This window comes from Ornithodoros turicata, chromosome 1, assembly GCF_037126465.1.
Source record: "Ornithodoros turicata isolate Travis chromosome 1, ASM3712646v1, whole genome shotgun sequence".
In the NCBI taxonomy this organism is placed as follows: domain Eukaryota; kingdom Metazoa; phylum Arthropoda; class Arachnida; order Ixodida; family Argasidae; genus Ornithodoros; species Ornithodoros turicata.
In genome coordinates, this window is record NC_088201.1 from 9,710,612 (window position 1) to 9,726,191 (window position 15,580).

General features: G+C 46.9%; 1 protein-coding gene across 1 annotated transcript in view; it reads left to right on the forward strand.

The window, feature by feature from the left end:
- The window catches only part of LOC135377453 (cyclin-dependent kinase 14-like), a 97,878-nt gene that overhangs the window by 31,055 nt on the left and 51,243 nt on the right, over positions 1-15,580 (forward strand). Inside the window, exon 3 of the mRNA XM_064609861.1 lies at positions 1,100-1,146. Within this exon, the coding sequence (XP_064465931.1) occupies positions 1,100-1,146 (47 nt within the window). The remainder of the gene's footprint in view (positions 1-1,099; positions 1,147-15,580) is intronic.

Below are 15,580 nucleotides of genomic sequence, written 5' to 3' on the forward strand. Positions count from 1 at the left end.
ACAGTCGCTTATCTCCGAGTGAAGAGGAGTTGATAAGACATACCGAAAGTTGGTCATGTAGAGCATCGATCCGCGGGTGTTGCCCAGGTGGGCCCAGGATCGATGTCGCTTTGGAGGATGACTCTCCACCTGTCTGGCGCCACATGCACTTGGCCAGATTAGTACCTGACGGTAGCGACCCATCGACTTTCGCAGCGGGTCGTTACCTGCGAAGGAGGCGGCCGGCCTGCCGGCGCCGTTAGCTCGGACCGCAGTCGATTCAGGACGCTGAACAGACACCGTCACTTGTCCGCTATGGCGTCTGGAGGAAGGACCGAGCCAAGCCTGCTCAAGGTCCGCCTTTTGGGTGGTGCTTTTAAAGGTTAGTGTTGGCCAGTAGAGTGTGAGTTGGTGCGGCGGACTTTGAAGTACTGTGATGTAGCTTCTCGGGATCCCGATGCGGAGTTTTGACACACTCTATACCTATAGCCGTGACGTCGACGCATGGCTATCCGCTGAGTTCTGTTGAAATAGGTATTTTTCTTTCGTGGCTGAATTATTCCTGAGAATGAAGACACCGCTATGACGGAATGGTTCAGACACGAAACGGAAAACTTGGTATCGCTTTGGGTATTGTTCTCCTGGTCGCCGTACATGTTCGCGCCACGTTTCTGTCTCCTTGCTGTTGTGTCTCGCATAATAAGTGCACGTTTTGCTCACGTTTGGAATCCACAGATTGACACGTGTGTTAAATTGTGCACTGAGTGATGCGCCTTTCTTGGCTATATAATGTCATCCATGTGCGCTCATGACCGACCTCGGTGGCTCAGTCGGTAGCGTGTTCGCCTTCTGATCCCGAGATCGCGGGTTCGAACCCGGCCGAGGACGCCACTAACTTGGTGGCAGGGTACAAGTTGCTTAGACACGCCGTCTTCCGCGAGAGACGTTAAATACGGGGTGCCGTGTGATGAGCTTTCATCGCACGTTAAACAACCCTCAGGTGGGCAAAAGCAATCCACAGACCGGCCGCTGTGGCGTCGCTCATGATCTCAGTTGTCTCGCGACGTAAACCCCCAATTATTATCATGTGCGCTCATGTTTGACCTTTTCTTCGTTCCAGCATTTTCCAAAGAAGTCATCCTGCCGGACTACGACACAGAGAACGAGGTAAGATTCTTTATCGTCTTCGCCTGGGAGGGGACATGCAGTCGTCAGGCATGAACTGCGTATTTGAACGTTGGGCACTTCTGATGAGCCACGCGAAAAGTAGGGCCTGAGTGATTTCCTTGACTCGCGCTCGATCACACAGTGAAATAGCTATACTTCGGAACAGATTAGCTTCTACAGGTCAACTCGGCCTGCAAAACTAAAGACGTCTGTGATTGGCTTAGACGGGCGCGTGACGTCGCCGAGTCGCAACGTAGTGCGCCCGCATGCTGAAAACTGTCGCTCGTACGCCGCTCATTTTGTAAAAACACGCGTCGGAGACGACGTACTTCGACCACATTTGCGAGCTGTCAAAGCATTCATGTAGAATATTCGCGTTAAAAAAAAAAAAAAAAAAAAAAAAAACTTCTGAATCGGCTTCACCGTCTGCATAGCGCCCGCCACCATCTCGTATGGCCCACACTCACGTGCGGACTATACATTCCAGTTGGCGGAGATGCACTTCTGTGGCCGTATTCACACGAGCGATATCCTCACGGAATATTCTAGTGGAAGAAAAAGCGATAACACTGCTCACAGAGCCGAAGTTCCGTCCCGCGTGATGTTGAGCATTCACACGGTGCGGAATATCGGGACTGGCGTACTGCGCATTTAGCAGACGACACTTAGCAGACGACACCGTCAGCGTGTTTTCCTGTCGTCTGCTACGGAATACCTTGTGGCTGTGTAGCAGGATAATCCCCACAGTTAGCAGTCTACGTGAAGACACGACGTTAAGCGCTCACGCGACAGCAGAAAGCTTCTTCCGCTTCTGGGAGAACGTCCCTCGTGTGAAATCGAAAAATTAAATCATCGCGAAATTAAATACTCGCGAGTAACTCCCCAAATGCGATTCGCGAAAATTAATACATCGCGAATAAAAATACGTTGACAGTATTTGCTCGCTTTGCCGGTTGAAAGCTGATCCCGGCAGCCTTTTGCCGGTATTTGTGGCTCAATACCTTTCACATGAGCTTTTTCGGGGTTTTCCCTTCAACATTCCACTACAGCTTCTGGAGCACAGACCCAACTCCGCGATCACCGGTCGTTCTCTTAGTTATTCGTTACAGTCTTGTGTTCAGAGGGGACAAGAGCAGTGATTGTGCAAAGCTGTTGGTGGTCGTGTCGAGCCAGCTAGGACTTAGGCCGTATACAACCATCATGAGATCCCCGCCTGCAAAGAAGTGTTTGTCTGCGTCGATGCGTTTTTCAAAGTGAGTGGCAATCCAGTCCGGTTGCTCCAGGACAATCTAGCAATATTTATAAAAAATTCTAACATCGATAATCCAGCCGCACCCAGGAACATGCGTTTCCTCGTATTTGAGCGAGAAAGCACTCTCTTTCTCTCTGTGTGCTCGTTCACCCTCACCGACTTACCCTTTCCCTCTACTCCACTTCCTCTCCCCCAGCCGGTATTTTTCACTGCGAAAGGTGGCAACCCTAGCTCGGGGTGAAGCAGTCACATTGAAATAGTTTTCGTGGACGCTTTGTGTAATGCGTTGCAGACTTCGCTAGACTAAGCTTGCTGGAAAACCAAGATAGACACAAACGCACGCAGAGGCTTCTCGTGCTTGAGCCGTCTGCTTCTGCCTCACAGTGTTCTTTTCTGCACACATTCTCTGTCTCGTTTCCTTTCCTTTTGCGATTGTGATGTACGTGTGAGATAAGCTTCCCATAAAGTCTGTCTGCGCGCAAAAATGTGCAGTACAACGGTACTCGACTTTAAAAACCATTTTGTTGTCGATGGTACGAGTTTCGTTGAGCGCTACCTTTGCTGAACGTGAGCTCAAGAATTGTGCGAGTCCTCTATACTACAGTTTCTTCCGATGAAATGCTTTGCGGGAAAGCCTCGTCTGGCGCGACGGAAGATTTTAGTCGTTTGGAGAGGGTCTACGAAAACAATACGATAATGGAAGCTGTCGAATCAAAGGTCGGCGACGTAATGTCAGTCTCTTCAAAGGAATATACCATGTGTGCTTTGCCAAATTCCCCATCTCCAGTCTAAAAGATGGACAACCACTTGGGAGATAATAGAACTGTTGTTTCTTCACTCGCCAGTCCTTTTGGAGCCTACGGCTGCCTACCTCACCTGAAACAAACGTTGAACATTTGCAAAAGGTTTTGACGTTGCCTCACGTGAAATGCCGTGTCGTCGTCTGGTTGCCTCGTATGTGCGATCGCAGAAATGTAACGAACACGGTATGGCGACCATTTCTTGTTGTTTTATGACGGGCTCTCGTTAACGATCCCACGCTGATACTTGTTCTTCGCCAAGCCATGCGTGTGGGGACGTTTGTTTACGTAACGATGGGACCACATCGATTATAGCTCCGTCCTTGACGGATCCCTTTGTTGAGTTGCGCGACGTCACAGAAGTGTTAGGAATGAATTGGTGCACACCAGACTTGTGCCCGTTACTCGAAAAAAGTAATTGATTACCGTTACCGTTACTTCTACTCAAAAAGTAATTGATTACCGTCACCAATTACTCGACTCCAAATGTAATTGAGTAACGAGTAAAAAAGTAACGCGTTACTCTGGTCGTTACTCTGCATTCCCGCAAATTATGCCCGTCTTTGTGTGCCTCAGATAAAAAAAAAAGGTTCAACAGCGGAACAGCTGAAATAAAACGGAAAAGAAAACGCGTAGGACAGGTAGATCTCTACGTCGTCTACTGTATTTGTCTATTTGTCGCCACAGGGAAGACGTTGACCCGATTGTGTAAGAACATTGCCTGGAACTTCCCCATGACTCAGTAAACCTCCAGAGGTTCAGGTACCACCACACTGGCGTAGGAAGAGATTAGGGAGAGAGACCCTGAAATTCCAGAACGTTACAATGACCTGCGCTTGCTATAGTAGAACGATCCAAGTTAATGCTGACGGCACGAGAGGCTTGACTTGGAGCAGAACATTTGAAAGATAAGTTAATCTCTGCCGGAAATGTAATCAATTACTGAGTAATCGATTACTCCAACAAGTAATTGATTACTCGAAAAATTACTTTCGCAGTAAAGTAACTGATTACTCGAAAAATTACTTTCGCAGTAAAGTAACTGATTACTCGAAAAATTACTCAAAAAAGTAATTGATTACAAGTAACGCAATTACTAGTAACGCGTTACGCACAAGTCTGGTGCACACACAGCTTTACAGCTTTACGTTTACAGCTTCAGAAGGGCTCGTGGACACAAGCGGCAAAGCCGCTCAAGAACAATGCCAAAAGAAAACAGTTCTTTTCTTTAACAGTATCATCCAAGGGAGCATGCTCAGCGCAATATTCCAACTCTCATTTCTGTATCGAAATGCCAGGAAATGTGACAGGAACTTCTCGAATGAATATCACTTTCAGGATTTGTCGCTCTACCGTCTCGGAACCCTTCACGGGCATCACGCGATCATATTGGAACCCCATCATCCTTGCTCCCCCCACCCTCTCCCCCGTTAAACGTTATACTCCCGCGATGTATCCCTCCTCAGAACGCCTTCAGGCACATTGGGTGACGAATGACGCGAGCCACCCGAAATGCTCACCGCGCGGCCACCCTCGCTGCATATACGTCGCACGTTCCTCCCCGGTTTTGATCCCGTCCCAGAAATGCGTTTCGTACTGAAATGAAGATGATGTCATAGCCTGCGTCATCTGCAGAAGGTACGGCCGTTTAGCAGCTTCCCCGATAGCTGCTCCTGTGTGAGCCTTGTCAGGAGAAAGACAGCCCCCACTGTTCCGCCATTTTTCTGCGCCGTGATGTGGAGCTTGATGGCCGTGATAAATGATGCCATCGTAATCTCCGGGTGCGCTTATGACGCTGAGTCTTTTTGTTGCTCGTAGCGACTATTTCGGCGGACGTGAAAAATGTACCCACATAAAAGTGAGCCACACTGGCACAGACTCGTTTTTAATTTAGGGATGGGTCCCCCGCAAGTGCCGCTCTCGCCATATAGTGTCTGCAGGTGTGGATTGCGTGGAGTTGTCCCGGATCCTGCGTATAAGTGTGGCACGTCGAGGGGGTAATGGATTATTGGAACGTTTCTCGTGGTGCCTCGGGGAGACCTTACCTGGTAGAAGATTTGCCTCGAAATTTCCGAAATGGAAGTGCACTCTTGGGGTCGTGACGTGAAATGTGTCGTGAAGTTTTCTCGCATCCGGAGGATAAGGAAGCCGGTAACTGAAACGCACTAGGATGTGACAGAAACGTAGCCAAAGGGAGGACCTCGATATTCCCGGTTGCGAAATCCCCGATCTCGAAATTCACGTTCTTGAAACAAGAATAATGGAGGAGAACGCTCGATTGCTTCGTAAGATGATATGCCGCGCTTAAAAACACGACGTCACTATCTAACCACTCAAATTCACGGGCTTTCGATGTCGGTCCGAGTCGTTTTAGCGAATGAAAGCCACATTTTAGCAGGCGCAGCAGGGCGGACACGACGGTGCAGTGCATTAGGTTAGCCAAAGTTCGGTGTGAGCATTTGTATGTCCAGTTTAGTCTAAGTTCGCCGTTGGCAGTTTCCTGCGCGCGGCTGGGCGTTTTTTTTTAGTCAGATAACATTTATTTACGGTAGTTTATTTTGCAACGCGCATTTCGATCACTTTATTTCGAGGTACGCCCTAGCCAAATTCTACGTACGGTACCCGACTCAGAAACGTAGGCAGCAGCTGCTCAATGTACACGGATGTAATACGAGATGCAGCCGATTAATTATTGGTTGTAGGTTAAAATTAGATAATTGCGGACTAAATCGGCTGCGCCATGTCAGTGTAGGAGATTAAGAAGAACGGGCCTTCGATGTGATTTTGTAGATATATTCCTAAATGAACGACATTGTTCAACATAACAGACGAACCATGCCTCCGGCATGTCTCACATCCGTAGAAAATCCCCGTTATCGCGACGCCGATGGGGATCTTTTCGTTTTCACCATCGCGATGGCGCTGGGGATGGAGGTGAAGAGGTCGAATTTGTTGTAGGTTAACTCATCCGATGCGACGCCATGTGGCTTTTACAGCTCAGTGGCGTTACCGCTTGAGACAAGTTGACTCTCCCAGATGCCGTCCTGAGAGAACATATTCTTCTTCGTTGCCCGCAGTGCCAAGCTTTCCAATCCACACGTTTCAGTGTCTCTAAACCAGCTGGAGTCTTGCCCCCCCCCCCCCCCCCCCCCCCACACACACACACACACACACTCTCTCTTTGTCAAAATCGCTTGGTCCATGGCCGAATCCAGTCCACCATCGCTCTGCCATCAAAGCTCATCTGACCTTTTTGGACACCGTAGGACTTTGGTCCTCATTGTGAGGCGTCTCATTATTCCCTCATCACCACCTACATTGGGGTAGGGTATCGCCCCCTGGTGATGAAACTCCCCAATCATCATCATTAAAATAAAGTTGTTGTTGTTGTTGTAAGGTTACATTTATGGTTGCTTGAACACTGTTCCTAACGGCAGTTGTGCTGTCGTGTTCCCTCATCTAGAGTATATGGCTTTCGCATTCAACACAAACTTTTTCGGTGTTCTCGACAGTTCCTGATATATAGCACGCCAAATCTAAGGGCTCGCAACCGGCCAAAGGAAATGGAAATAGAGAGAGAGAGAGAAAAGACAAGCTGGGAAGGCACTTTCATAACCCACCCCTTGTCCAGTCTCTGTCAGAGCAGTTATAGCTCTACACAATATCATTCAGTTATCTGTTTGGCACGTGAGGAAGTGTTACGTAATGAGTACGGGGAAAAGTGTGCCTGCTTTCTCTTTTTATATTTTCTCCGTACACTATCTGCTCTTTCGAGTCCGGCAGCGAACTCCTGACAATGCACAATGCCCTGGACATATCTAAGTTTCTTCCATCTGAACATTAGTGAGTTTTAGTATAGGGTACGCTGTCGCCCTTGCGTACGTAAGGGATAGCGTGGTGGTTCTGCGCGTGCGCGAAACCACCAACGTTATTCGTTACGTACGCAAGGTGAGAGAGTACGATATACTAAAACTCACTATGGATAATATGATCGCAGACGTACTGACACTCAACAGTCCCCTTTTTCCTATCTATACAGATTTCGCTTTGGAAAACACAGTATAGCATAATACGTGCTGGTTTTGAAGATTGCGAATTATTGATCCAACACGCCCTCAGTGTCAGAAACATATTGAGTCTGAACAGAAACCAGCAGGGCTTTCTGCGTATAGGATTGTGTAAGATTCGAGGCTTTGCGTGTGGGCTGTTGTCGCTCTTGCTTCTCGTGACACTGTCATCTCCCATTGTTTTACATCACGTGTTTGATAACAGGGGTCACGCAGCAGAACGAGGACGCTTCGCCAGAAATTGATAGGTTTCTGTAGCCGATCGAAATTTCGGGAAACTGTTCAACCAACCATTGAGCATCTTTCAAAGCATTCACGCCTGTTTGGATCACTCTGGAAATAAGAGTGAGTTTTAGTTTCTTTTTTTTTTTTTTTTTTTTTCAGTGACAACATAGATGTGATACATTTAAAGGCTGAAAGACCGTCCGGATCACAGCCGAAGCTAGTGCGATCCGTAGAAACATGCCAAATATAAATATATTACAGCAGTATTGCACTGAACAACAACACTGCTACACTAAAAATATGCAAGTCACAAAAATCCTGAACAGAAGGGATATTAATACAGCTGGTTAATACGCGACACTGCTGCGATAAACAGATATCCATGTTATCTATGTTGGTTCATGATCAGTACCGTAAAGTAAGTGCCTATGTAAAGCTAATTTAAAGTTCCTAGATGAAATTACAGACAGTGGTAAGGAGTTCCATTTAATTACGCCTTGGTATTGTAAAGTTCGCATCCCATGCTCATTCGATTGATGTTGTACTAAGTATATCGTATGCAAAGGCGACAGCGTATGTTATGCTACTGAACGTCACTATTAATACATCGACTGCAAAAACTGCGGCAAAACCGGTCCACTATATTGAACTGGGCATTTGCTACCTGAGCGGCTATCTTGCCTTTCGAGCTTCGGTGTCCGTGCTTTTAATTTTTGCCATTGAGGGGCATTGCTGTCGCACGAAATGTGCGCACTCTGGCCATATTCTACGGTAATGTTCCCCGCGGATCCTCGAACACACATCTTTCTGTCGTGGCTCACTGGTATACCTTATACTCCTGTCCGAATGATGCGCGAGCTCCTTCTTTTACTTGGCCTAGCAGAAATCAGTGTTCCCCAATGGGGTCACATTATTTACGACGGAATGCCAGCGGCCACCGGGGAGTGATTTGTCACAAGCCCGTCCCCTTTTTTGCTTGGCTTTCCCGCATGGCCCCGCGAGTGGCGCATCGTATAGGCCGCCTTTGTGATACGGTTTCTTCGCACAATGTCTCATTAGCTTGGGTGCCGGAAATTAATCACCGGCCAGTGGGAGAATATGTATTAGGTAACGTGAGAGGTGACGCAGTACGAGAGGGAGATTGCATTCATGATCTCCATCGTAGCCTTGAAGACGCTTGGAGATGAAGGCGCTCGAGTATTGTCCCAACGAACAAATTTTTGAAATCTCGCAGGCGCGGCGCATCGGGATATGTCTATAGTAGATTTCAGAGGTTCACTATGCACTATAGACGCGGAAGTTAATTGCATAATTAAAGTTTGCGCTTTCTTATTAGTCGTAGTATGCTACGACCAATTATTTCCCAATGTATCATTCCAGCTAGCGTGTATATAGCTGGCTTGCCGTTTTGCCGTCTTTTATCCCATTGACGTTCATGCTGCTCAGGCTTGATTTGGGCCGATGTGATGTTTACCTTGAACGGCTTCGACAGGCACTTCTGGCCTTTCGTAGGTCCATTGATATTGAAAAAGCACGTACACATTAAGCGAATAAAACTCGACAAGCAAGTGACACATCGCATACGCTAGCAAGTTCAGAACAACTGCACGCTACATTCAAACGTGAAATTCGAATCTCACTCCGTTAGCTTTCATTCATGCGTTTTGTGAAACAGGTCGATAAGACACTCCATCGCGCGAAAGCCCCGTGCAAAATATCTATTTAGCGCTTTTTGCATGAGCGCTCGACTGGGGTCTCGAGTATCGATAACACGCCGCTCATTTTGCTGCCACACACTCGGTATACAGCGTTTTCAACGCGAGCAACACAAAATGCAGTATACCGTAGCAAGCGGAAGGCGTGTCAGAAGCTGCATAACGTTGTCTCATCCTCGCAGGGGCAAAGGCGCGTGACAACGTATTGGAAGGATGAAACAGCCACTTTTTTTTTAATTGCGTGTTAGCGCCGCGAAGCAACTGTGACTATGAGCGGCGTACAGATGTGGACAGGTGGAGAGAGGACAGCAGGAAGGAGAGGGGGACAGGGGGCGTTAGTGTGCGTCCCGGGCAGACTTCAGGGGGAACTGCGTTGACATTCGTCTGGAAAGTCTTCGTAAAACCTAGGGAAAACCTCAGACAGTACAGCCGGTGGTAGGATTCGAACCCACCTCCTTCCAGTCTTCAGTACTACCCCTGGCTACCACGAACGAGCGGGACGCAGGGCCATGCCGCTGGTGACGCGTTGGACTCTTAACCAAAGCTGTTCGACGGGCGGCGCTGTCATTTCTGTTGAGGCTCCGAATGTCTTCACTGGCTGAGGATGAAAGGAGAAAACTGCTTTGGGATTCACGCATAGAAGCAAAAACCCACGCACACGCCGTACGCATGGCCGTGCCCAAAAAACGCTCGACGGCTTTTTCGAAGCTGGCTCTTACGCTTCACTGTCAGAGTCTCTTTCGACCAAACGAGGATTTTTTCGTCCGACGTTGCAGAAATGCAAATAGAAGTATCCGGGGCGTCGCGTAGGCCAGCTGCTGTCTCATTGAGGGAGGCGCGTGTCTGTTGCTCTGCGCTGTGCATGCAGATTTGGTTGTGTGTTATAGTGCTGGAGGGGGGGATTTTGATAGATCACGTACGGGCCTTTTGTGACTGATTCGAAAAGGTGGGGGGTTTGCAGCGGGTGAGAAGTCAGGGCGCACCTCCTTTCGTACCGAACATGACGTCGAAACTACCATGGTGGAAAAGGGTTTGAAGAACAGAACACCCACGGAAAGAAATAGTGTAACGTTCATTCGGCCCGTTACTAAGGCGACTCGCCTACCGTTAGGCCTCGTGCGGTATGCCGACGCATTACAAGGCAGACATTTCTGTTCGATAACCGTGATTCAGGTTGATTGCTTTCCACGCCGCGAGACTGGGAGGCGACATGGGTTCGAATCCCGGCTGTCTGGGGTTTTCCCTGGGTTTTCCGGCAGACTTTCCAGACGAATGTCGGCACAGTTCCTCCTGAAGTCTGCCCAGGACGCATACAACCCCCCGCCCCCAATTCCTTCCTGCTGTCCTCTTTCCATCTGTCCACGTCTGTACGCGGCTAATAGCCACCTTTGCTTCGCTGTGCTATAACACCGAATATTAAAAAAAAAAAAAAAGAAAACATGCTGCCACGCCACTGCATAAAACCATCGCAGCATCGACTTTCAAATATCGAAAGGGCACAAAGGAATTCTTTTTTACCCTCTCCCATCTTTTAACAACCAAGGAGCTGTATCCTTCCTTCTCTCTCTATTTCCCTGATTACGCGACAACCGGAAGCGGATCGGCACTGTGGTGCAGGACTAACTATCCGATGAAGGTTCTGCGCTGAAAGTACTAAATGGCGCATGGCACGAAGTTGGAGCTATTTTGCGAGGCTCTGCCGCTTGGGCAGCCGAAAATTGCTGGGGCGCCAATTGGAGACAGGCGATATGTTCCTTTTCCCCGGGAGACGCGATCCTTTTGTCGGAGCACACGTTGCGTAACAGATGGGCGCCTTCCTGGAAATGACCAACGCATCTGGTCCACACAATGAATGAGCGGCTGCCTGAAACAATGGATGACACAATGGGAAAATGCGATTACGGTGTACGTGTGTTTCTGGGATGGGATTCTACAAAAGAAACTTCCACGAGGGTCCATGTTTTTGCTTCCAAGCTATTAGGCAGTTTGTTTTTGTGTTCTCGTTGTTCTCTGGGAAGTTGTTTTTATGCATGGTTTTCGGGGCTTTTAGGAAGAAAGATGGACTGCAGACGCTGTGTTACCCTATAGCTCACTTATGAAATGACTTGTTGTGGGGTGTACCAGATATAAGTGCGTGTTATGAGCACTTCATGTATCCTTTTATTCGAGTCTACTGAGAAAAGCTTTGTTTATAGTAACGGACTTTCGAAAAAAGACAAATATGTTGAAATGGACTTGAACTTCACTGTCATGCCGGAATTCTGCTTTCTGCAACATCTCCCAGCCAACATGGCATTGAAATTTCAATTTCATTGAATCATTTCATGAAACATTTGCAGTATCAGGTTATGACGTAAAATTGCATGTATCACTTGCACTCGTTACTAAAGTATGTATGCATTGTAGCATTCCATAAGATGCTCAAGGATCTGAGAAAACCAGATAACATAGCATAAATAGCAACAGATAAGATAGCATAAATGTGGAAAGTTGGTGGACGGAGTCGATGCTGAAAAGCTCCGAGCATAGGCCGAGAGCAATAAGACGCTGCCTCACTCGTCTTATTCCTCCTTGCGCACGCTCGGGCATTGTTGTCAGGCGGGAAAAGCCACGTAGGGATTGCTAACGCCGCATGAGCTTCCAGCAGGGAAAATAATTTTGCTGTACAGAGGTTTTTTTAGTACAGTGTTACGAGCCTGGATAGCCGAGGCACGATTCGCTTGACAATCAGTTTGCTATGGGATATCGCCTTGATAAAGCTGTGCTTGACTCATATGTCAAGAACAGCACATGTCACATTGCTCACGTGAGCAACATTCGATAGTGATAAGGCTGATACGAAGCAGGTGAAGAAAGGCACGTACTGTTTATACCTAACGGGATGAAATTGTATCATCGCCGTTTATAGCGCCGCTTACAGCTTTTGCTATCGCAGCTAAGGTGAACAAATAAAAATGACCGGAGAATGAAATGCGGAGGGGCGGATGAAAGATACCTATAGCCTATAGGTAATGTGACAAGACTGGGGTAGTGCGATATTTCGGGATGTTATTCAACTGAATAACGTAATACCAGTGATGGCCACTAACTACTTCTACAGTAGTTTAACTATAACTACTAACTACTTTGTGATTGAGTAGTTTAACTAGTAGTTCAACTACTTTTCAGGGGAGTAGCTAAAACTACTTTTTCAACTACTGCAATGTAGTTTAACTACATCTATAACTACTTAACGTTGTCCACCAACACCAATCCCTTGTAGTGTTCTTATACACCTCAATATGAATCACAAGCAATAATAAACTTTGGCTCAAGCCATTGCCACGATCGTCAAATACAAAGCTTGCGGCGGGATTCTTTCTGTGCCTGCGCGATAAACTAAGTTGCAGAATTATTTCACAGCAAACGAGGCTTCACTAGACAAGCATTAAAAGTGAAGATTTAGTACACATGCACCACAGAATTGCTCTGCACCTCCGTTCTCATCCAACAAATAGGTCAAGGTAAAATTCGGAAGCACAATCCTGCCGCAAAGCTTGCGGCAAAGTCGGAAGTAGTTGGCGCCTTCAGTAACCTAACTACTGTAGTTAACTACTTAAAATAGTAGTTTAACTAGTAGTTGCCACTACATTTCTGCAAGTAGTCTATAACTACTTTTTAACTACAATCAGGTAGTTTAACTAGTAGTTTAACTACATGTAGTTAACTACTGGCCATCACTGCGTAATACCCCCGTCGCACGACCAACTGAATGGCATTCCCAGCGAATGACAGTTGTACCGAATGTCATTCTATTTGTCTTGCATCAGTCTACACGAAGAAACGTAATGTCATTCGTAAGTGATGTCACTGTAGATAATTAAGACAGCAGGGCCGAACATATGAAGCACTATTTTATTTATTTCGAATACTTCTGGCGTCTTACGACGCTGTATAGAAGGAGGGGCAAATACAGTGCACCGTACAAAAACAATGTCTGCCAAATTCAGCTGAAATACGCCTCAGTGCAGTCAACAAAAGAAGACAGCGTGTCGCAGGTACAGGTACATTATACGGGTACATCAGATACAATTTTATTTCTTCTTCTCGAAACTAGCGAAACATTAGATTATTTCACAAAAAAAGTAGCGTTTTTGGCGAACTTAGGCCCGGTTTCACCAACGCCGATTAACATTTGAACCGAGATCAACGGTCCCTTAACTTGAATTTAACGCGTAGCTCTGCTTCACGAAAGGCAGTTATTGTCACTGAAACATTCATCACGTAACTGCCTAACGTTTGTAAAAAATAATTGAGTGTTAGCTTCAAGTTTTAGCAACCCTTGATCTCAGTTCAAAGTTAACCAGCGTTGGTGAAACCGGGCCTTATAGTTGGCTAAGTATCACGAGCAAAGACGAGTATAGGAAGCCTATACATCTGCACCGCACTTGGCAACAGGGTGACTGGGAACGACGGTATAGTTCTCAGAAAAACAGTGTTATGCTTTCCTTTCTTCGTGTCAAAAGTTATCAAAATCGTGATAAAATATTAGAGTGCATCTTTTCATTCGTCTTTCATTTCTTCAAACGGTTTATCGTTGTTGTTTTTGCTATCTCTCTACTGCGAGGGCACGAGAAGCGAATGAGTTCCCCCAACTCATTCACTGGGCGAATATCATTCGTGTGTATTACCACTTGGTTTCATCGCGTGACACGAAACGAATGGCATTCAATGCCGAATGACATTCAATTTGCCGCGTGACAGGGGAAAGGAAAAAGAAAAAAAGCTATCGCTCGCCTTGTTGTTGTAATTGAAGGCTTAATTGAGGCTTAATTGAGGCTTGCCCGAGCATTGCCTCTTTCCATCTTCTCCAGTCTGTCCGTTCCCCAATCTTATGCCCCAACCTTGAACTCTCACGTAACAAGCGTTGTCGTTAGTTTTAAATGAAAAGATGGCTAAGAAGCGAGGAGCTGGTGAAGTTGATGCATAATGTAAAACCCCGAGCGCTCCAAACGTCACGCGGTGACACGTGAAAACCCTTGTGGTAGGCCGCGATTTCAAATAAACGTTGCATATGATCGGCCTTCGCGCGGGAGCTCGCGAGAATCACGGACGACGTGACGCATTGAACGCGCGTTACGGCCACGGGATAACGGCACGTTGAGGATCGCAGGACAGCTGCTTTGAGTCTAAAGTTATGCCAGTGGTTCCCAACCTGCATGCCGCGTTATACACCAATACCGGGGTATCCCGAAATGCCACCGTTAAGAATCCATCGTTTAAAATCCCATATGTTCAAAATCCCAAACGGCGCTATATAACGTAGAGTTGCACGCGTGCCCAGCTGTGGGGAGCCTCCAGACCTCGTGGTGAACTGTCAAAAACAGCCTCAACTAACCGAACCTCTGAAAACTAACCTAACCTAACCAAATTCTGACAGTTTCTGCTGATCTGATGTGGCCGCCATGCTATAAGCCTAATGGTCGCCAGAATCACTAGCTTTTATTCACGACAATGGCTCCTCCCGACGTCAGAATCACGCAATACTTGGTTTGTTAGTAATGTGTATTATTCAACACTATCATTGCGCCATTCTTTATATTAAAGCTTTAATTTAGAAATCTGGGATTTTAAACGGTGGATTTTTAACAGCGGGATATCGTGGCATCCCCGCCAATACACCGTTGGGCATATTTCCCAACCTATCTATACAGATTGCCTTATTTTACCTTACGTGATTGCTGTTCTTATTCGGGTTATACATTTTAAATGCGCGTGGTCATGTATACAACCGGGCGAAATTATAGCTGGCACCAGGTTCGACTTTTGGGAACGTTGTATACCTGCTCTGTTGACGACTCATCAGTGAATATCTCAGAATGCATCATTTTGAGGCTTGTTGCTTTCTGTCATCGAACCCTTTTTTTTCTGGCGGGAGAGAGCTGGGGCACATTGATCCTGCTGTCGATGCACACGTTATGCGAACGGAAACGATAATGAATGGTATTCTTTAATCCAGCCACCTGTGGCGTCCGGGCCTTGCAAAGAATTAACGCACGACTAATTCGTAACTTCGGTGTGAGGCGACTGTTTTTCCATGAACGATGACTGGAGGCATCACAGGAACGTCTCGTAACACCTTCGTTCGGATTACTTGTGTAACGTTGGCTCATGGGGTGGGGGTTACCACGGGCGTGCAGGTCTATTGCTACACGCAAACAGCTTGGGCTCTTGTAACTCGATCGGTCACTTAGCGACCAAAAAGTGTTCACGATAAGAGTTCTGAAAACAGGATAAGCCAATCGCCCTGTTTCTTTGAAGTGGGTGAGATCACATTGTTAAGCTTCGATTTGATAACTTCACTTATCGTACCGTTTTCGTAGAGTCCATAGAGAG